The sequence below is a fragment of the Sparus aurata genome, chromosome 3, assembly GCF_900880675.1.
Source record: "Sparus aurata chromosome 3, fSpaAur1.1, whole genome shotgun sequence".
NCBI lineage: Eukaryota > Metazoa > Chordata > Actinopteri > Spariformes > Sparidae > Sparus > Sparus aurata.
Genome location: NC_044189.1, coordinates 28,075,022 through 28,096,307, shown reverse-complemented (window position 1 = coordinate 28,096,307; position 21,286 = coordinate 28,075,022). Strand labels below are relative to the sequence as shown.

General features: G+C 42.6%; 1 protein-coding gene across 2 annotated transcripts in view; it reads right to left on the bottom strand.

Moving 5' to 3' along the window:
* The window catches only part of oprd1a (opioid receptor, delta 1a), a 29,704-nt gene extending 8,874 nt beyond the window's left edge, over positions 1 to 20,830 (bottom strand). Inside the window, exon 1 of one of the 2 annotated variants that reach the window (XM_030412400.1) lies at positions 20,459 to 20,830. In XM_030412400.1, coding sequence (XP_030268260.1) covers positions 20,459 to 20,493 — 35 coding nt within the window. In that variant the 5' untranslated portion in view covers positions 20,494 to 20,830. Of the gene's footprint in view, positions 1 to 10,387; positions 15,904 to 20,458 lie in introns of those variants that run through there. The other variant, XM_030412399.1, reaches the window with a different exon arrangement.
* Between the last annotated feature and the right edge of the window lie 456 nt (positions 20,831 to 21,286).

Below are 21,286 nucleotides of genomic sequence, written 5' to 3'. Positions count from 1 at the left end.
GGTGGAGCGAGCTATCATCGAGTAGAAAAAAGTAAGAAAATGATGGTCATGGCTTCTTCTGCTGTATTTAACTAATTTATCTTGTTTTCAGGTCTTCCAAGAGTCATGTTAAGTTACAGCCTAGGAAACATTTCCATAGTTTGCTGTTTTATAACACATTTTTCAAAAATAAAATAAGGTTGGACTTTTTGCTTGTAAAGAACTGATGTGAAAATAAAACCGAATCAGCTGGGCTCTGTAAGCAGCTAATCTTCGATGCGGGGTGGATGAGTGTTCGCAGCTGCTCCTTTGATCACCACACTGTTTTTAAGTCATCAAACACACCATCAAACAGGTCGCCATACTGTGATGGAGACGCAAATCCCTGACTGCCGAATCAAGCAATGCTAGCACACGTGTAAAAGCCCCAGACAGGCCAATCGGGAGCTAGCATATCAATTGTTATTTGGTGACATCAGGCTTGGAGAGGTGAGAGCACGTTTATGTGACTGCTGAGCTGCAATACACTTAAATTGTGTTTTATTTCTATTTTTTTTGCACTTTAACCTCTAGTTGAAGTTGTAAAACATGGACACCTGCTTCAACACAAGGGGGGAGGTGGTGTCCTTTGATTTGTGAGCATATAAAGCCGCCTGGCTCAGCTCTTAAGTGTCCGAGTGGAACAAGCAGAAGACTGGAGATCCAGTCTGTGATTCAGTCTGTGATGATACCTAAAATCACCTGCATTTGAAGAGTGCTCATTTCCAATGCTGCACAGAGGCAATTCTGAGTTGTATATAACGATGACTGCTGTCTCAGAGTCCCATCTGTTGTTCAATTATTCACTGCCTTTCAGTGACATCAGGTGACATGCTGATTACTGTCTGTCTCTTTCCTGTTCAGTTGAAGGAGAGTCTACATTATGCATATTATAAATTGTATTTAGGCATAAAGGAGATGCCTTTTGATCTTTGTACGGTTAACTCTGTAACACTCCTGAGGTGGCTGGGGAAAAACAGGATAAATAAGAGCTTTGGCAGTCTGTGCAATCCTCCACCTGTATGCATGTGATGCACCCACTAGATGTTTGGAGAGTTTAACCCACTGCCCAGGTGTAATAAAGTGCAATATGAATGTTCTATTTAGGTATGCTAGTTGTGTGTGCTCAATCAATAACTGCGCTTACCGGTTCGGACTGCAATAATTTCTCAAGGGAAGGTTTGAGTGTCTGTGTGTGTGTGTGTGTGTGTGTGCGTATTGGGGTAGGGGGTTCGCACTCCCTGCACTCGTCAGTGATTTGCATTTTTGTCATTAGAATTTTTTCAATAAGCTTCACGTGTTTCCGTTCCCTGTTTATTTATCTTATTTTTTCTGGCATAGACACCTTTATTAAGCAGTAGACAGATAGGAAATATGGGAGAGAGAGGGGGGTGTCACATGCAGCAAAGGACCTCCGGCCGGAATCGAACCGGGGTCAGCTGCGTATGTGGCATGCGCTCTAACCACTCAACCACCTGCGCGCCCGTTTATGCTTGTTTGATGGATAGAAACATGCCACCATAAAAAAGAATACAACTGAAGAAAATGTAAGGCCATCAAGAGAGCAGGGCCCTGTACAAGCGCCTCAAAAGTGCTGTTTAAACGTCAGCTAGAGTTATTATATTGGGAATTTACTAGTATTTTCTGCTGGGCCCTGCTTTTGCTCACCAATATCTGTTTACAATTTGCCACATTTGCTATTAGCGCTTCCTGTTTTCAACATACCCATGGATGTACAGACAGCCTAAACTGGATTACTTTGATACTGAAGAGTCTTTCAAACGCCATGATTCTAAGGCGAGTCCAGAATTCTCTTTTTCTGTGACTTCTGAGCAGATTTATGGATCTATTCTTGATCGACATTGGACAACACATCCTCACAACTGTATAGGTTGTCACCGACAACCAATACAACAAATATCAGCATCAACAAAAGGACATGACCACTGCAACGCACCAGCAACATCGGTTGTGTCAGGTTTTGGTTAGGTCAGTCAGTTTGAGGTAGAAATCATGGTTTCCTGTAAAATTACTTATGTAGCTTCAGTTACAGTACAAACATACCTAGGTTATGTTTATAATTTCTGTTATGTAACATTCAAAACATTACTTAGCTTCACTGGACATAAACAGGGTGGATGTCCTGTGTTTGTTTGACCCAACCACCTGTCCCTGTCCTCCATCCTATGCAGACTTGAGATCGTATGGGTCATAATGAGCCGCTTTCACAGTTGACTTCTGTGGTCGATTTCTGATGAGGACGGCCTGACAATGGAATATGTGTTTAATATCCGATTTGACTGAGTTATGACTCGAAGACGGAGTACAATTTCTGGCTCAAGTTCCACCTTACACAGTGTTGTCTAATATTTCTCTACAACTGTCCCCCAATGAGAGGATTTTGGCTTTCTCTCTTGGCTTTGTACTTCTGGTGATCTATGTCTTTTACCAACCACAATCCTGATTAAAATGCCATCTGGATAGATGAGGTAAATTATTAAGGGGCACAGGGATTACTTTATTTCTTACCTTTGTTACGACCCTAGAGGTCATGTGTCTATTTGTCTGTTTTTAATATCCCTCTTTTACCTGTGAGTATGAGAGTGTGTGTGAGATTGGTTGCAGGTGTGTCTGGTTGTAGGTTGCCCCATGGAGCTGATTGGCTGCTTTCCTGGAGCCATGGGTTTAAAGGCCGGCTCCTCTCCAGTTCCAGTGGGCTCTCCTCTGCTGTTCCAGACTACCAGCATTTGTGTGATTGTGAAACAACTATGTTTGAATAAAAACTTTGTTAAAAACGTTCGCTGCTGGTGGTGTTTGGGGAACAGGAAGAGGGGAGTCTCATTTTCTTGTTACGCCAGGGTTTCCCCTAGGCCCTGGCCGTAACAATTGGGGGCTCGTCCGGGATCTGAATGTCCATGAGGTGAGGTAGATGTGGTTTGGTTTGGTTTAGTTTGTTTGTGTAAGTGGCCTTTAGTTAAGTGTAGTGGTCATCTCTTTTGTTAAGTTGTTGCTGCATGTTGTGTTTCTGACTGAGCACCCTAACCAGATAGCTGCCGGGCATTTTCAAGGATTTGCCATGTTTGTTATTTTGCCTTTCTTATTTTTGGTGGTAATCCTGGGTGGGGGTACGCTTCAGTGATTCGCAGTTGACTAGATTCCTGGTCTTCGGTGATTCACTGAGTTCAGCGTTTAAAGACGCCTCGAGCTCGGCACGCCACTGAAGACTAGCTAGGTGAGTTAGCCACCTTTTGTAGGCAGGTAAAGTTGGGGTGTCTCTACAGTTTGTTTCCCTTCGTTTTATACTTTGCACAGCAACATGGTTTTGTGTGAGATGGCTGCTTTTGTGTTGGTCACGTTGTGATGTGTGGCCCTAATTAATACTTGTGTGCAGTAACTTTTTGTGACCTTTTGGTTGTGGAACTGGACTCCGCTTTTGTTGGATCACTTGTGGTTGCAGCTTAAGAGTAAGCTGGCAACATTTTTGTGTAGTGGTGACTACAGAGTGATGCCTTTTGTGTGTGGTTGTTGCAGTCCATTTTTGGTGTGGTCACAGGTGTTACTGATTTAGTGTATTAGTGTGATTGGGATGGCGTCACTCAGTGGATCTTGAGTGATGGATGTGGCTTTCCAGTTTGTCTGGTCACTTTTGTCTCTTTTTGTAACACTCCTTTTACAGTAACGTGTGGTTGGAGATCACAAGGTGTCCATTTTGGGTGTGGTGGCGGCAGTTCACTTTTGTTGGGTCACTTGTGGTTGCAGCTTAGGTGTAAGCTGGCAACATTTGTGTGTAGTGTTGACTATACAGTGATGCCTTTTGTGTGGTGGCTGTTGCACTCCACTGTGTTGGGCACCTGTTGTGGTTTTTGGTGTGTCTGTTACCACAGTTGGTGCATTTGCTTTTTGTGTTCTCTCCTCATGGTGGTGGCCATTTTGTTTGTGGGAGTGGCACCCACCAATAAGGTTTTGGGTCCTGTTTTTATGTAGATTGGTTTTAAGAGGGAACAGACTTGTGATTGCTCAACACCCGATTGCAATAACTTGAATGAACATTTCTTTATGGGAGAAATGTTCAGTTTTAAGGGGGGAGGTGTTACGACCCTAGAGGTCATGTGTCTATTTGTCTGTTTTTAATATCCCTCTTTTACCTGTGAGTATGAGAGTGTGTGTGAGATTGGTTGCAGGTGTGTCTGGTTGTAGGTTGCCCCATGGAGCTGATTGGCTGCTTTCCTGGAGCCATGGGTTTAAAGGCCGGCTCCTCTCCAGTTCCAGTGGGCTCTCCTCTGCTGTTCCAGACTACCAGCATTTGTGTGATTGTGGAACAACTATGTTTGAATAAAAACTTTGTTAAAAACGTTCGCTGCTGGTGGTGTTTGGGGAACAGGAAGAGGGGAGTCTCATTTTCTTGTTACGCCAGGGTTCCCCTAGGCCCTGGTCGTAACACCTTGCAAATGTAATGTTTATCCAATCTAGTTTAAGTTGCATTTACGTTATTAATTATACCTGTCAAATCTAAATGACCCCTTCATCTTGTAGGACTGAGGCTTATCCATTCAATATGATTTTTGCGACACAGTCACATGGCCTCGACCCCATAAAACACATTCAGCCTCATTTTTAGTTCATCTTTCAGTCTCGACAAAAGGAAACACTGAACCCATGAAGTTGGCACCTTACAGCTGGTTATGAACATTGCCTTGTATGTTTTGTCGTCCTAATCTGACGCCTGTATTAGGTTCTACAGCTAAAGAGACTGGTGAGCTTTTGATAGTTATGTAAGGGCTGTCTGTGGAGCAAGCACAACATTAATGTAATGCTTTGAACTTTTGGAAAACATAAAAAGCAGCTCTTTGCTTGGAGAATAGATGGGCATTGACGTCAAATGTCATCAATCATTGATAGCAAACGGAAAATCACACGTTGAAGTTTCTGGATTACAGCCATAAAAAAATGAGACAACATGAAAACTACTACAGACTCAAACAAAAAACGCTCACCGTTTACTTCTGCATCTCAATCGGTTTGAAGCCTTTGATTTAGCAGCTAAAGCCCGGCTCTCGACACGGGGAGAGGATTATGTTTATCGTCACTTTTTAAAATTGAGCCACGATTTCACAGAAATCGCTCTCCTCCTTCGCTAATCCAACCTGACAAGAGAGGCCACAGAGATGTAGTGTGTCTCCCACTCTGTGCCACTTTCTCCCTCCCGTTGGTAAACAAATGCTCGGATGGATCGGCCTAGATGCTCTACCACCCAGCCTGGTGTATTATGACCCTGTGGAGATTAGAAATAAAATGTTGGAAAGGAGGTAAAAATAATGTCAGTCTGCATCCTTTCACTGTTGGGTCTGTTTGTACCTCGTGAGGACGGTAAATCGGGGGGGGGGGGGAAGTAATTCAGAATTCAGGTTGGTTGGTGTAGCTTTCTTGGCCCTGAGATATTATGTCACATCCACGCAGGAGGATATCAAAGAGCTTGTGGTGTGGCATAAAGTAGGTAGCGGTGGCTCCAGGGGAGGCTTTTTAATGTTTTTAATGCATGAGCCTGGGTTGCAAGGTGAGCCTCCTCTCTGTAGGTGATAAGCAAGAGTAGACTTTAATTTCACCCCACAATGCAACAGGGTTTTTTTTTTTTGTATAAAAACAACTGTGACAAGAAACCAATTTCCACGTTCTGCCATTGTAATCACGTACCAGGGCCGGAGGTTATGTTATGGTTAGTTGTTCTGCGCAGAGAGGAAAGCTTCAAAACACCCATCTTCCTTTTTGTAGGGTTGGATAGGCAATTATGTGTCAAGAAATCTAAATGAGACGCCCTTTTTCATGTTATAGTGAAGCATGTTTTTTTTCCTGGGCACAGTCCCACTCTGTGACCGTTAAATCACCCGCTCTCTCTTTCCCCCTTTTCCCTTCCAGCAAGGGACTCCCTGCTACGAGGCTGTCATGGCTGTCCAATCAGTTGGATGTCACATCAGAAGAAAACAATCTCATAATAGCACATGGCAGAAAAAAAATAAGATGTACAACCTCCACTGACTGTGGCAAATATTGACTGTACTGACCTGAGGAAATGTGATATGTTTAATTAATTGGGTTAAAGATAAATTACCAATTTATAATTGCATGTAAAAAATAAACATATCATTACCATTAGCTAGATAACTTTGGTAGCATTGAATTCATATACTACAGCAGTACACAGTAAATACTGTGATTAGTATTTTGTGCACTTGGGACAGTTTTATATGAAGTAAGTTAAATTCTGCATTAGGTAGCCATCGTACAGATCCACATTCAGCTGTAGAAAACTATTATCTGCACTGGAATCAGTCTTGGTTCTTTATTTATTTGGGAGTCGTGTAAGGCCATGTGTGACAACATCTACAGTCAACATATGAATCCTTTCTCTGCTGAAACAGAAGTCAGGCTTGACTATCCTGTGTTCCATGGGCTAAAGGCCATACACACACCTCACACACATCCTGATTTAAATGCTCACGGTGTGATGGAAGCCAGCAGTGGCCATATTGAATCAGCCCAGGAAATAAACAACCTTACACACATGCACAAACACACACGTACGTACACAGTCACGCTTGTTACTGGCATTGGGCTGTGGTGTTCTCGGCCAGATTTCCACTCCCAGTCCCCAAAGAAATTTTTTTTATTTCCTGAAGCTGTGTTGACTCACGCTCTCACTTAATCTTTTGTCTTCACAAACACCGGATCAGAATACCAATGTACAGTATGTGAACACTGTCCAAGATCTGCTCCGAATGGAACAATAGTCCACGAGAAGCAGCTCAGTTTGTGCGAATCCACTTTCACACAAACTAAGCCAGCCTTTCACAAGCTGCACATCAAACTGATTTCAGACGGAGGCCACTTGATAATAAATTGCCTGAGCACTGAGCCAGTTCTTATCTAACAGGTGTGGCAGCAGCAGCAGGAGCTGAGGCGGCAGAGAGGATCGCTGGTTGATAAGAGGAGCCTCGTGCCGCTGACCCATCCTGTGTGGACCGTCTCCAGAGGTGTCAGTGGCAGCCACTCCATCAGTAATCACAACGAGGGCTCTCAACACCACAGCAGCCAAATGGCCAATTCACACTGAAAGGAGCATCCATGCGGACTTTCCTGTAAATGGGGTTTGCTGAGCATTTGAGTGTCTCTATCTGGCAATCTAAAATTCATGACCTAATTTCATAAAAGATTTCAACTGTGCGTTGTGTCAGGAAAGAAAATCAGGAGGATGCTTTCAAGTGAGCTTTGGGTTTCTTAAATCAGAGATACTATTACTGCTGAAATGATTCGTCAAATGAAAGAAGACTGATCAAATATAATTTAGTGACCTACTAATGATTCAAGTAACTCATCTGATTTCTCTGGTTCCAGTTACTAAAGTGTGATGATGTCATTCTAAATTGCATATCTTTTCCGGGATATGTTCCACTACTGACATTTTAGAGATGATTCATTTCAGTTAGTTTACTGATACATTACGCATAATGGAAATAATTGTTATTCGCATCACTAGTTGTAATCTATAAGATTGTTATCAAACTAGAGTTGGTAGTTACAACCACTATCAGCTTTTCCGCTGATATTGATCTCACTTCTTGATTACATGGTCTATTCGATATTAGAAGATAGTGAAGAGAAGCATTTCACAATGTTGAGATGACATCTTCAATTAGCTTGTTTCGTTTGACCAACAGTCCAATGCAAAGATATCCAGTTGACTATCACATGAGACAATGAAACACAGCAAATCCTCACAATTTAGAAGCTGAGGGTATTTTTCCTTGAAAATTTACCTTGACAATATTTGGTTCTCATAATGATTTCAACTCAGATAGCTCAGACATTGCTACAACAGTGCGATGTGGTGGATCCTCTCAGCACATGGTCTGTCTGCACTATAAACTGATGAACAAATCGCAGTTGTTAGGGGGCCCCAGGGGGATGACAAACTTTCCAGCAATGTTTCAAAATGCGGCACCTTGAGGAGGACTGGATGATTTGTAATGACATTTCAGCACAAAACCTCCCTAAAAGGGCACTTTATCAAGGGACGGGGAAAAAAAATGTATGGAAAGCCAGATAGCAGCGAGCAGTTTAGATAATGACAGAGTATAACAGTAATTAAACATTCAATATGTTTCTTCTGCTGCAAGGGGGTTGCAAAAGACATTTGCGGAGTATTAAGTGAGAGGGCCGTGCAGAAGAGGGATGAAAGAGTTCCTGCTTACCGATTCCTTTACCGATTGCGGGATAACTGTGACTGCTTTTTTAACTTTTAGGATTCAAAAGTGGATTTATCTTCACTCCTGCTTATTAACCCGACTGCAGCAGAGATCAGCAAAGGTGACCTCAACTGACAACTGTAATGCGGACTGTACATACGGATGCTACCATGAGGGTGGCAGAGAATGAAATCGTTACGGTAATAAATCTATAATACGCATCATGAACAGGATGATAGATGATTGCCACATGGGGCTCAGTGTTAACCAACCCTTGTTTTTTACACTACAACACCTCTGCGTATAAGTTTGGGTGTCTCCTCTAAATTGGCTCCCTGCAGAGTCTACGGATGTTCCGCAGGAGATTATACACTCCGACAGGGATGGTAAACGTGCTCAGCCTCGGTCTGGCATCAGTGAAGAGTCACGCGCACAAACATAAATGCCAGACAAATCGCTGTGCACAATTTGATTCACTGCCTTCCTCGTCCGAGCTCTCATCCATCTCCCCCTCATCTCCCTCTTACCTCCCTCACTCGCTCCTTCTTTCTATCGCATGCACCTTTGTTTTGCCCATTTTTCTCCCTCCGAGTCGTGAATGAAAATAATGGGCAGAGCTTTAAATATTTATGAGTTGTTCTTGGTTCAATATCCAAAGATTGCCACTTGCAGGGAAACGGCTTGCTTGCAGCTTTTCCTACACTCATCCATCTTTTCTCAATTTGGTTCAGTCTGCGTCTCTCTTTCATCGAATACATTGCAATAATACCAATAACCATTTACACTGTGTTTCTATTTTGTTTCAGCCTGTCGTGTCATGTTTGTGTGGTGAAATATGACCACTGGCCTTGGATTTTTCACCTCCACTCGGTCGTGTCGTCCTCCTCCGCTGAAACTGGGGCATCTCCAATTAATTCTGCCTGCTTGTTAAATAAGCCGGCCCAGCTGTAGTAATTAATGCTGCAGGTGATAGTAGAGGAACACGTTCGGAGATTAGAAGGTAGCTAATGTGAAAGCTGAGGACGGGTAGGGCTGCCGCAAAAGATACAAGCTCATTTATTCCTGACAAGCATGCAGGTCTTCTCCGGGAATGACAGGGTTCTTGTATCTAGTGACATAATGGGTGGGTTGCGCTGCTTTTAGAGCTGAGGGAGAAAAGCAAACTGACCTCGGACTGACAATTATACTGCAGACATTCGCACTAATGGACAAAATCAGCTTACTCTGCACAAAACCCAGGCATTTTAGCATTAAAGTGTTGGAACTACTGACTATAAAGCTTAAATCAAAAAATATGTGTATCATCCCTGTTTGCATTCCACTAGGATAGCAAAAGGAGAACATGCACTTTTTAATTCAGCGGCCAATTAAAGACCAAACATGTGTTTTCCTTTCCCTCTTCCCATTAAACCAAGGTGTGAGCAGCTGGTGGTCCACAGGTCTGTGTGGTTTAATAGAGACTCTCTGTGCCAGCGTCCCTCTCCACCTGAGGCACAGCTGACTCAGACCAAATTGACAAAATTGCCTCTGAGACCCTCTTACCATAAAACATGCACACGCTGCTGTCATGTGTAGAACCATGCAGGGAGCGCTGGGACGCACACACAAACGCAGCAAAAAGGGACCCATCAGTCAAGGCACATCAACCCCCCCCCACACTCTACTCACAGTCAACCTCAGAAATAAGGTTGTTAAAGGTGCAATAAATACTGATCTACTTAGTGAGTTTAGAAGGAATAGAAGTGGGGTCTATCCTAAAAAAGGTTCATTTTGCATCATTTTTTATTAATTCTTACAGGTTTCTGCACAAAACCCCCAAACTGACTTTTTTTATGCCATCAAACCTTTCTGTTAAAGTGAAGTGATTCTTTTGAGAGTGTGTTTGGTAATGGCATGAAAAATGGGAAATAGCAAAAGCCAAAAGCAAGCAAAATGTACATTTACATTTTGTGTCAAATACGCATCAAAATGTGTTTCATCTGTGAGATCATCACTTAAGCTCACTTAATACTCGATGACGAAGGGTCTGTAGCGGGGCGTTAGGAGGTCTCTGTGACTCTATGAGTGCATGTTGGAGACTTTCACACGCAAATGGGTGTAGTTTATAGAAGATGGTAGTGGTGTTTTACCTGACCACTCCGTACATGACGAGGACGTTGCCCAGAAGTCCCACCACGCAAATGACGGAGTAGAGAGCCGTGATGGAGATGGCTATGATTATCCCCCCGGCGCTCCTCACCGGACCCTGCTGCTGCTCGGTGTAGTTCTGCAGCCTGTCGCCCATCAAGCCGCTCTCCTCGTCCGGGAAGGTGACATTGAAGGGGATGACGGAGTAGAGGTCGGACAGGGAGAGCTGAGCTCCCGGGACGGTGTACGGTTCCATGCTGCGGCGCTGTCCACTCTGGCCCCGGTGCTGAAAAAAAACTTACTCACACAATTTTGGCGAGAGAAATGTCTTGACGCGCAGACCAAAAGTAAGAAGTGGAACAGGAGTGGAAGAGTTTCTGGAAAATGTGTGGAAGCAGCGAGCCTCTGTGAGAAAGAAGTGAGGAGAAAGAGATAGGAGGAGGAGGAGGAGGAGGAGGAGGTCAGCTGTGAGTCTGTGCGCTCTGGCTGTGTGAACACCTCTTATACTCTCCAAGATCCTCCTCACAGCTGGAGCGCTCTCTTATACCCGCGCGTCGACGTCAAGGCTGCGCAGACTGAGCGTCAAAAGGGAATGGCAAGGTGGTGTGCGCAACAAACCTGAAGCTCAAGTGGGAGAGTCACGATTCGATCTTCTGGTTGGAAGATAAACAAATAACCTCGGAGCTGCAAACCATAATCAATCATGAGCATTTAGGGCAGAAAGCCTTTCACAGTAAATATCTCATCAATCTCCAGCTTCAGCCATGGAAACCAGGAGTAGTGGATATTCACAAGATGTAAGAACAGTGCACATAAAGGTAAATCGGATGTGTCTGCCTACAAGGTGTGAACACAATCACCCTAAACTGCCAACAAGCAGGCAAGTGCCAAAATCGATGAACTTCCCATTGAGTTCATCTTAGGATGTGCGTGACAGGGATAAACAGGTTTCACACTGTTTCCTCTGCCTGAGGTAAAAGCCCGGAGCCCTCCTCCACAAAAGAAAAAAAAGATTTTTTCAATGTCACAGGGATGAAAAAGATGATGAAGGAGAATATTGCAATTGAGAAAACAATCTAACCTCAGCAGGATCCGTTCAAATGCTTCTTTTATGGAACCAATCAAAAATATTTGTTTACAATAACTTCTGGGTGGAAAACCACGCTGTGTACAATTGGACTGCCTTTTTTCACAATGTCACTTTAAAGTGTATGTAGCTCAGGTACCTGAAATGCATGTTTGATGCTTTACTCTCTGATAGTAGCCTACCTCATGCTTTCACGGACATCAGGTTGGAGCCCAATTTAGCTATTTGACACCAGACAAGGACATGACAGGCTGAGTTTACCCCAAAACTAGCAGTTAGCCCAAGATGTCTCTGTTGGGTAGGGTTAGGTTAAGTGTGGTTGAACATGGTGATCCGACGTATCTATTTAAAGGTCCGATTTAAAGGTCCGATTTGTAAGAAAGTTGATTTTGAGTCTCATTTCCAATTCATCAAATCCTGACACAGTGAGATTGTAGGTCGGGTCGGTCACCATCCTAAAGCATCATCCTTTGATGAGTTGGGAATGAGACTCAAAAATCAGCTTTATTACAAATAGGACCTTAAACGTTACAGTTACGGCTGAAAATGAAACCAGACATAAACAAACTTTCCCATAGCGGATTTCCCATATCTCTGCATTGCAAATCAACCACTAGTTGACTACCCAAAGTGACTTTTGTTGTTAGCTTAGCATCAATTAACACAACTTAAAATTATTGCTTACCCCCAGTGGTTTAACTAACCCTAAACATGGTGACATAGCCAGAGCTACTAGCTGTGTGAGGCTAGCTCTCAAGGCTAGTTGACAAACTACTGTAGCTCTTGTGCTAATGGCTCACATGCTAGCAAGCTGGGCGCATGCTAGACCGAGTCAGTCACAACAGCTCTCAGAGCAACTTCTATTATCTCTGTTCTGTTCGCTCTAGTGGTGGTACATTAGGCCAGTTGTCAGCCCTGTTTTCTTTCAGGACAACCCAGTATCAAGCCAAATCATGTAACCCACCGTGTCATGTTGTGTAGTACTGTGAGAACAACATGGCCTCATTCTGTGGTCAAGTTAGCATTAGTAAACATGCAATGTCCAGTTACACTGTGAAAATAAGAGCACAACAGTGATTTAAGAGCACAGGCAAACAGCAATTGCAGGGTGGTCTCCTGGGTAGACAAAAGGTTGATCGATCCTAGATGCATTCCTCTCGCTCATCAATGCTGATGATGGCTCAGATGTGACTCCTGGGAAATGAAATGCTTAGCAGATACAGAAACGTGCTGGAATACCGATGGATCATTAGCCACTTATGATCCATCACTCACCTTAACCCACATGTGTCTGCCCTTCCCCCTGCCCTGTCCCTTTCATAATCCTACATTCAACTTCTCTCTTGGCCACAACACATGAGCTGGCAACCCTTCATAACAAAATGCATGTGTCTGAGTGTCATGTGCACCACTTACTCCCACTCTCCTGACTCCTTCCATGCAATCACAGTGTAATTGAACTTGCTGTTTCTCCAGCAAGCCTCTTTGGCATTTAATTAGTGTTGCGTTTTCCTCTCTGTAGTACATTTTTCATTTGCTTCATGTTCAGTGCAGTTCCCAGGACGTCACCCCTTTCGGGAGACACCACCTTGATCCTTAATTAACTTGAATAGAAAATGTCTTTGTAAGCCTGACTAATTGTGTTGTGCATTTCAACTTCTCCATACACCTGCATTTCCTCTTTATTTTGTAAGACTATCTGGTCTCCAACTCAGACGAATAATGAATGGTCACTGAGGAACAGGAAGCACCAGAATTCTTAGTCCTGCTCTTAGCGATGACTGAAAAGTGGACTTTGATTGAACAGTCATTAGCTCAAAATCCCCAGGCTGGAGGGTAAATTGGCTGGTATGAAGTGAAAAGTGGAAGGAAGAGCAACACTATTAATGTCATAGTGCCTCTAAGCAAGGCACATAACCCTTTATATACTGTTTGCATGATCACTCGACAGACCTCAAGCTTTCCCCACATGCCGAAGCAGCGTGCATGGGGCTCTAGTTAGAAAGATCCTTGACATTTTAAGAGTACAGTGCAAGTGCAGTGCCCTTTCAAAACATGCTGTTTGGCACTGATTATCTGGTTATGTGAGGGGCTTATAAATCCAGTATTAAGCCTCCTGAACTGCTCCCAGACACAGCAGGGCCACAACAATCAATAGCAGCAAGCAACCTGGAGCAGCTGTCAGTTCTGCCGAGCAAGGGTACACATTCCTTAATGCTGACATTAGATAGCACATAGCTGTTGACAGAAATTTACACTCTCACTTTAATTTCTCAAAGAATAGAAAATCCTTGTTGACTGCATGCCCCCACTCACCCAGAATCCTTTAACATGCTGCTTCTGTTTGTTTCTTACTGCAACAAGCTACTACAGGAAGTCGTTGCACCATGTAAATCCCCATTTTGCATTCTAGCCCTTGAGACTAACATTAGATAGCATACTACTTTTGACAGTAACTCCAAATCTCACCTGCAGTTCTCGCTGAAGAATACAAAACAAGCACGAAGAAGCAGAGCCATGAAGCCAGAGTGCTGAAGCGTCTGAGTGGTATTCGCTATTTATTCAAGACTTGACTTTGAAGATGATTAATATTGAATGTGTCGTATGACCAAATTGCACCAAATTTCTGTGAGTCCTCAGCAACAAACCTGCAAGGTGTTGAGTAGATTGGATGAACTGTTAAGACAGATGGGGATTCCTTCCATTATAGTTAGATAAAGGTAGTGTGTTTTAGAGCCTAAACAAAACACAAGAGTAGAAGCGTACGAAACTGGATTACACTGCTTTCATCTGCTCTAATGTGATCTGCAACCATTAGCATGAAGAAGGTTACATTTGAAGCCACTCACCTGTTTTTAGTGAAAAGCTACATTTATCTCGAGTGCTTCCAAAGTCCTCCCAGACTTTCATTGAGGAGGTAAAGTGGAGCTGAGAGGGAGGATAGATATTACCATTTTGAATGGCCTCATCTTTCAAGTGGTTAGGAAACAGACTGACGCTCCTCTGCTTTTTCACAAGTTTAAAGCAAACAACAGTGAGATGCCAATAAAGCAGCAGGTTAGTGTGAATCCTAAACGACAGCATCTGAAACATCACTCGTCACAGTTTGTTATTGTTGGTCCGATGTTCCAGTGAGAGAGGGGACCATGTAAGCTTCTGCCTGATTAAATGCTGACATCAATAACATATGTAAATCTGGCTAAATCCACATCACTAATTCACCCTGTGCACTACAATATGTTGGGTAAACACAAGCGCAGCCTGTGTGTCAATGTATGGAACAGAATCATGTACATAGGAGGCTTATTAGATTTGCAACAGATTAGAATTTTTGGATTGAATGCATATACGTTCCCAAGCTGAACATAAATTCACATTGAGTTCCCAGAGTTTTGTTGTCCCATGATGATCCACTAACTGTTTCAGAGTTTTTTCCACACTGACATGCATAGAAAATGAAAAAAACATGAGACGAAACACAGTAACATTTAGATTTAGTGACCACTTTAGAATTCAGCAGCTTTAAAGTACAGCTGCACACTCTAAATTGTATTTGGAATAAACCTGGGGGTATGAGGTTTTGAGTGTGTGTTGAATTAATCGGGACAGACATTTTAACTGACAGAGCCTACTGGTGTGGTTCAAGGCCGAGACGTCATCCTCAGATCCAGCTAACTTATTCAATTCCTATGATAGTGCTACTTCCAGGGCCAAGGAGCACTTCCTTGACTTAATAGGTTATGCTATACAGGTTACAGGTCACATTATAAAATGCCCTGTCCATAACAAGCATGTGCACAGTGGAGAAGTTCTGTAAACCTGCATTCTTTCTAATGGCCAGCAGTGGCTGATTTCACTGGTTTCCAAAAAGAAAATTGTATGTAAGCTTGTGAGAAATGAGATGTAATTCTGACTTGATTTATTACCTAAGTGAACAGTTTCCTTACGAGTTTATGATCTCAATTGCTTGTTTCAAGGCTTCTTCAATACAGCATGATGTTCATTTTCTAATTTATGGCTCCATTAAGAGTAAAAAAGACAATGAAGGCTGGTATGATTTCGGGCATTGTTACCTTTCGATTGACAAGTTAGTACTACAGCGACCGTTGACCAGGATACAATGTGTATGGTTTGGGTGGTTGCGGATAAAAGAATAAGTCAAAATTGACTTTTGGTTTCACAGGACACGAACATGGATGATAACACAAATAAAAAATTATATTTATTTGAAGTTGCAATCCTATGGATTTAATCTCACGGTTGAAGTAAAGACCAGGTGAATTAATACATTTTTAGGATGCAGCTCCACTCATCCTACAGTATATGGGTAACCTCTGTTTTCAATAAACCAAGATGGTGACGAGCATAATGTCAAACTTGCAGCTTAAATATGGAAATCCTGCTTTTAATTTGAAAGTAGTGACCATTCCTAGCTTGCCGCTACAACAACAAGTGGACACAACCAAACAGCTACAGAAACCGAGGAGACGCTAGCATCTCCTGGATCTCAGCGGCTGTCCAGTTGCTCATCTTGACGTCTGCAGATGAAGTGATGGACTGACTGCTGTGATCAGCTGTTTCTTGATTTTAAAACTCCCCGGCTGTGGGTCGCACAACAGTGCAGGTCATCGACACCTCCGCCCATCTTACGCAGGGGCCGGCACATTGACACCTCGGATTTAGATAGCAGTCGAGGCGGAAATAAGTGTAACCTCCAAGGCGGCAAATCGGCAGACTAAAACAGACCCCCAATTTGCCACCCTCTGTCTAAAACCGCAGACCTAGCCACCAAAAGGACGGGCAAATTGCGGCTTGCTGCCCTGTCTAAAAACGGCTAGTGTTACAAATGTGAGAAATACAAGTTTGCAAGTATGTGGCCTAAACTAGCTAGCCAAACAGGGCCACACTAGTTTTAGGACAGTATCATTCAAGTGCATAATTAAGGCCCTATCACAGGATTCCAGTTTTAATATGAATAAGTTAGAAACATTAAAAAGTTAGCCACAGTTAGTGCTTTTAACCAACAAATGGAGCTAATGATAGCTTGATTAGCTAGCTAGCTATACTGTAACAAGTTAAATCTGCCAGCAAAAAGATGTAGTGTCAGCTGAAATCCAAAGCCAGCTTTTGTCTGTGTGTTTCAGAAAATCCTCTGAATTCCAAGGGTACATTTGCCACTGTTATTATCGTAAAATGCATAGCCTACCCCAATAACACACATGTCAGCATCTCGTCAACATATTCTCAAGAAACAAATGCTCCCCATACTTCATCAACTTGGGCCAATGTATGCAAAACATATATGAGCTGTCAGGGTGTGTGCAGTGCAAGAATGGAAAGTTCAAAAGATATAGCAATGATAAATTAAAGGGAATGGGATGGCTATAAATGATAACCAATTGCTGTCAGTGGCTGAAGTTGGTGCTGAAAAAGAAATATAAACAAGGAGGAAACTTAGAAATTAATTCCCTGCAACATTCAGTGTCAAGGTCCACAGTTTACCCTGAAGGAGAGAGACATGGTGTTTCACACAGCCTTTTAGCCTACAGCAACAGGCAGAAACAAAAACAATTTCAGCTTACACCTACCCATATGTCATGACAGCTCACATCCCTTGAGGCATTCCGCTATTCTTCACCCCAAATCCTTGTCTTGTTCAAAAATTTGTGAAGCAACTACGGCATGGTCACGGCTTATGAATTTGTCCCTGGTACACAGAGTCATACAACCTCTACACAATGCTTGAAAAAGATATAAGTGACTAGTGACTACAATATTGCTACTGTTAGGGTTATACTTTGAGTGTCATTGACTCAAGTTTGAAGCTGCACAAGGTAACATTTTGTGTTTGAATAAGCCATCCTCTTTCCATGACTTGGCTGCAGCTGTGAAAAAATTCTGGAACCTTGGATCTGGTTTGTCAGCACAAATATCATCGACCTGTGACCAGGATGCCATGAAATTTGCTCCAAATTGTGATGATTCTTAAAGATTATGCCTACTGATTTAAGTGATCCCATGAGCCTTCATTATGGTCGTTCCAGTTCAATATTTCAGCATATGAAATATCAAATGTATGGCACCTATTTGCATGAAAATTGACTCTCCCCTTCAGGCATCCTGGAGAATTAACCCCTTTCATTATGTCTGCTCTATTCATGGATCAAAAGGATGAATAATTATGTTTTTGAGAGACAACCTGGACCCCTGAGGTATGTCATTCCACTTATATATACTTCTAAATATATGGCCAAATGTAACTTATAGCCTTTTTAAATTGTAAATAAATAAATAAGAATAAAATGTAATAGCCAGTGTCAGGCCCATAGATTATATAGAATATAGACTAACGTTCCAAGTTCAAAAAGCGAAGTCAATGTGGAAATGCCCTAAACTTGCATTCTTTCAAATGGCCAGCAGGAGGAAACTACACAGGTTTCAAAAAAGAAATCTGCTTTTATGTAAGTCTATGAGAAAATGACCCCAGTTTTCACCTGATCTGTTTCCTAATGAGTTTAAGGTCCCAATCAGTGGTTTGAAATCTTCTTCAAAGCAGTATGATGTTCATTATGAATTGGCAAAAAGGTAGGGTTTGCTTTAGGGTGTAGCTGCCTTGTGATTGTCAAATCGCTACTCCAGCTTGTCCTCAGGTTCTCAGACAGGTCGAATCAGGATGTCCTTCTAAGCTCCACCCTCTTGTCCAACCAGGTTATGGTTTCTGACTTTAAAAAAAAACAAAACAAGATGAAAACGGCCATGGTGCCAAATTATGGTGACGTCACGATGGGTTTACACTTGGTCAGGCTGCCCGACCTCTTCATAAATGGGTTTGTTTGTTCCCAACTTTGAACAGTTTAAAGCCAATCAGAGCAAAGACTGGTGATTTGTGAATACTTAAAAGAGGGTAGATTTAGAAAAAAAACAACAAAAAAAAAAAAATGAAGCCCATCTGAGATATGTTCATAGTCCCAGTTAAAACTAAATGTTGATTATACAATGTAATGGCTGTGGAGTAATGACACTATCAGCATTTAGATTGCTTTACGTGCTCACTCTGCTACTTAGTCTGCTGCTGGGCATAAAATCTCCAGGGAAAATGTCAGCTGACAGGTGATCCAGTCTTTCTGGCAGCCTGGCACCAAGTCTATCTGCTTGACCTCTCCACATAGTTTAAATAAATGAATAAACTCACATTATGTCCTGTGTTGTTGGAAGTTGCTTCTCGGAGGAAAACAAGAACCATCCAGTTCCAGCTGCAACAGCGATGTTTACAAGACTGCCACTTCGAAACCCTAGTAACTCTTCGATTCCCCTCTCATCTTCTGTTAAACTTACTCTCGTAGTTTGTGAAAAACAGGACAAACAACAAAAAAACTCAGAATGTTTACAATTTGGTGTCTTTGAAGTTCATTTCATACCTGCGGTTGTTACATGGTGTTACCAACAGTATAAAAATCAATGAGGTCAGATTGCAGGTATGTTGCATTCTCTCCTCTGAAAGGCTGTGTATGCACTGTTGCAAACCACCAACTAGTTTGTTTTTTTAAGCACATTTCCGAATGTTTCAAACGTCGGAGAACATCGTGACATTTTCATTCAAAGATTATTGGGCATGGCTGCTGTATGAAACCATTCATACAGAGAAAGAAAAGTGGGGGAGTTTTGAACCACATAGTTAATGGCACAGATTGACATTTTAGCCAACTGCAATGGTCCAGATGGAGTCAATGGATCATATTTATTAGTTATGATGTTTTGCAAAGAGTGAAAAATTCGATGACCACCCTGTTCCACTAGAAGTGCAAAAAAATGCCTACGGAGCAGCTTTAACTTCAGAGACTGGGTCAGTTGTTTATCAATAGGAAGACATTATAAACACATCAGGGATCAGTTCTGTTATTGAAAAGACTTTATGTCAGCGTGCCGTGATGCTGCCAGCAAGTGAGTATTGAATTTAAGAATAATTATAGCAATTTCTCAGTTTTGCTACAACAAGGCTGACATGTTGTTGTGTTACTGCTGATTTGTTTTTACTGTTTAGATCTTGTTGATTAACAGTTTGGAGAACACCGAGCAAGCAGCTTGGCCCGGCTACAGGATGGGAGGTTCGAGCTCTGACGATTAACTGCTCTCTGGAGCCTCTGACACGAAATTCATCCTGGGTGTACATGATCAAAAGAGAGGAGGTTCTTTATTTAAAGAGTGTACATGTGTACATGTCTCTTAAAATATCTGCTCTTGGTCAATTTATGTTGTCGAGTTTACGGAGATTTAAACCCTGAACTCTGATCCTACTCCTATTGGACTCTAGCGGTTGAAACAAGTGGCGCTCCGTGTCGCCTCCACTTTCAACTGAAAATTGGGGGCTTTTCTGGAAGCCGGTCATCATCAGCGGAACAGATGGATGGTAGAGGAGTGAAATGTCGGGACACATTAGCTCTAGCTTTGTTTCCCCTTCACACTCCTGGAAACAGAAATGACGTTAGCGGCGCTGGATCTGCTATGTGGCTGGGTTTCTGCCATAACATATGGTCAGTGCTGCTGGTCCTCAGTTTTTACGCCAGGACTTTCAGTTGAGCAATTGCGCTTTGAGGCAAAAGCGGTTATGCAGTTAAAGTAATATCACCACTCAGCAAATGTTTCACCTGTGTTTTCCTGCAAACTTTTGGACTGAGCGCACAATATTCTCCTGTATGAAATAACACAAATCCGTCAGACCGAGGAAACAACTTCACTCCAGAGAGGAGAACTGCAGCCCTCACCTCTGCTGCAGCGTTGGACATGTTCTGCCTCTCCAGGGTTCAATAAGACAAAATCTATTTTTAATGTTGTTTCTTGGCTTCTGTCTGGGTTCAGAGAACCAGAGTGAGTCATGACTTCACTCAATTTGTTGCCTTGTTATTTTTGTGCGCGCAAACGAATGACCAATAGAACTAGAATGGCACACAGTAGAGGCCAAGGCCCAAGAGTCCCTTTTTGTACTCACCCACTGATCGCCTTCATACAACAGACTTTTGTCATCAAGATCCATGTGTTATTCCCTGAGAAATTACTGTGAAATGTGAAAAATTGCCTATCTTGCAATGTTAGAGTAGCTGAGAAAAAAAAGATCCTTGATCTATCCCTTTATCCAGACCAGCATCCTCCCGGCATCAGACCCGTCCTCAATCCAGGTTTTGTAGAAATCCATTCACCTGCTTTTGTGTAATCCTGCTGACAAACCAACCACCAAACATAAACAGACACAGGTGAAACATAACCACCTTGGCAGAGGTAATAGCATTTCTGTTGTTATGATGGCCGGAACGAGTCGCAACCGTCTCTTTGCAAGCTCATTAAGCAGCATATGCCAGCGTTCTGCAGCTGACGCAATGACTGCTGTTCTAACGTCGCAGGGTTGCTCTGGGTTTGCCCTCTTGGTCAGATCGGCACACTGCTTCTTGATGACCGCGATGCCAAGCCAGCATCTGCTCTCAAAATTGTCTGGCATCAAAAATGATGCTGGAAAAACCACAGCACATTAAATTAGGGCTGGCGTAAGTTTTCAGATTGCACTCGACCGGGGTCCATGAGCTTTAAATAACGTTTGCAGTGGTGCTGAAGTGGATGGCTTTTTGCTTGTTGTTTAGAAACAACAACAGGTCTTAGTTCAATAATAATAGTGTAGGCCATTGTTGTCTGTACAGTGCAGAGAGGTACTGTTGTAACCGAAGTAGCAGGACTTTTCACATGCATCATACAGAAAAATAGGCTTGGTTGATATAATATGGTGACAAATGAGTTCCCCCACTGGTGATTAATAAAGCTGTCTAAT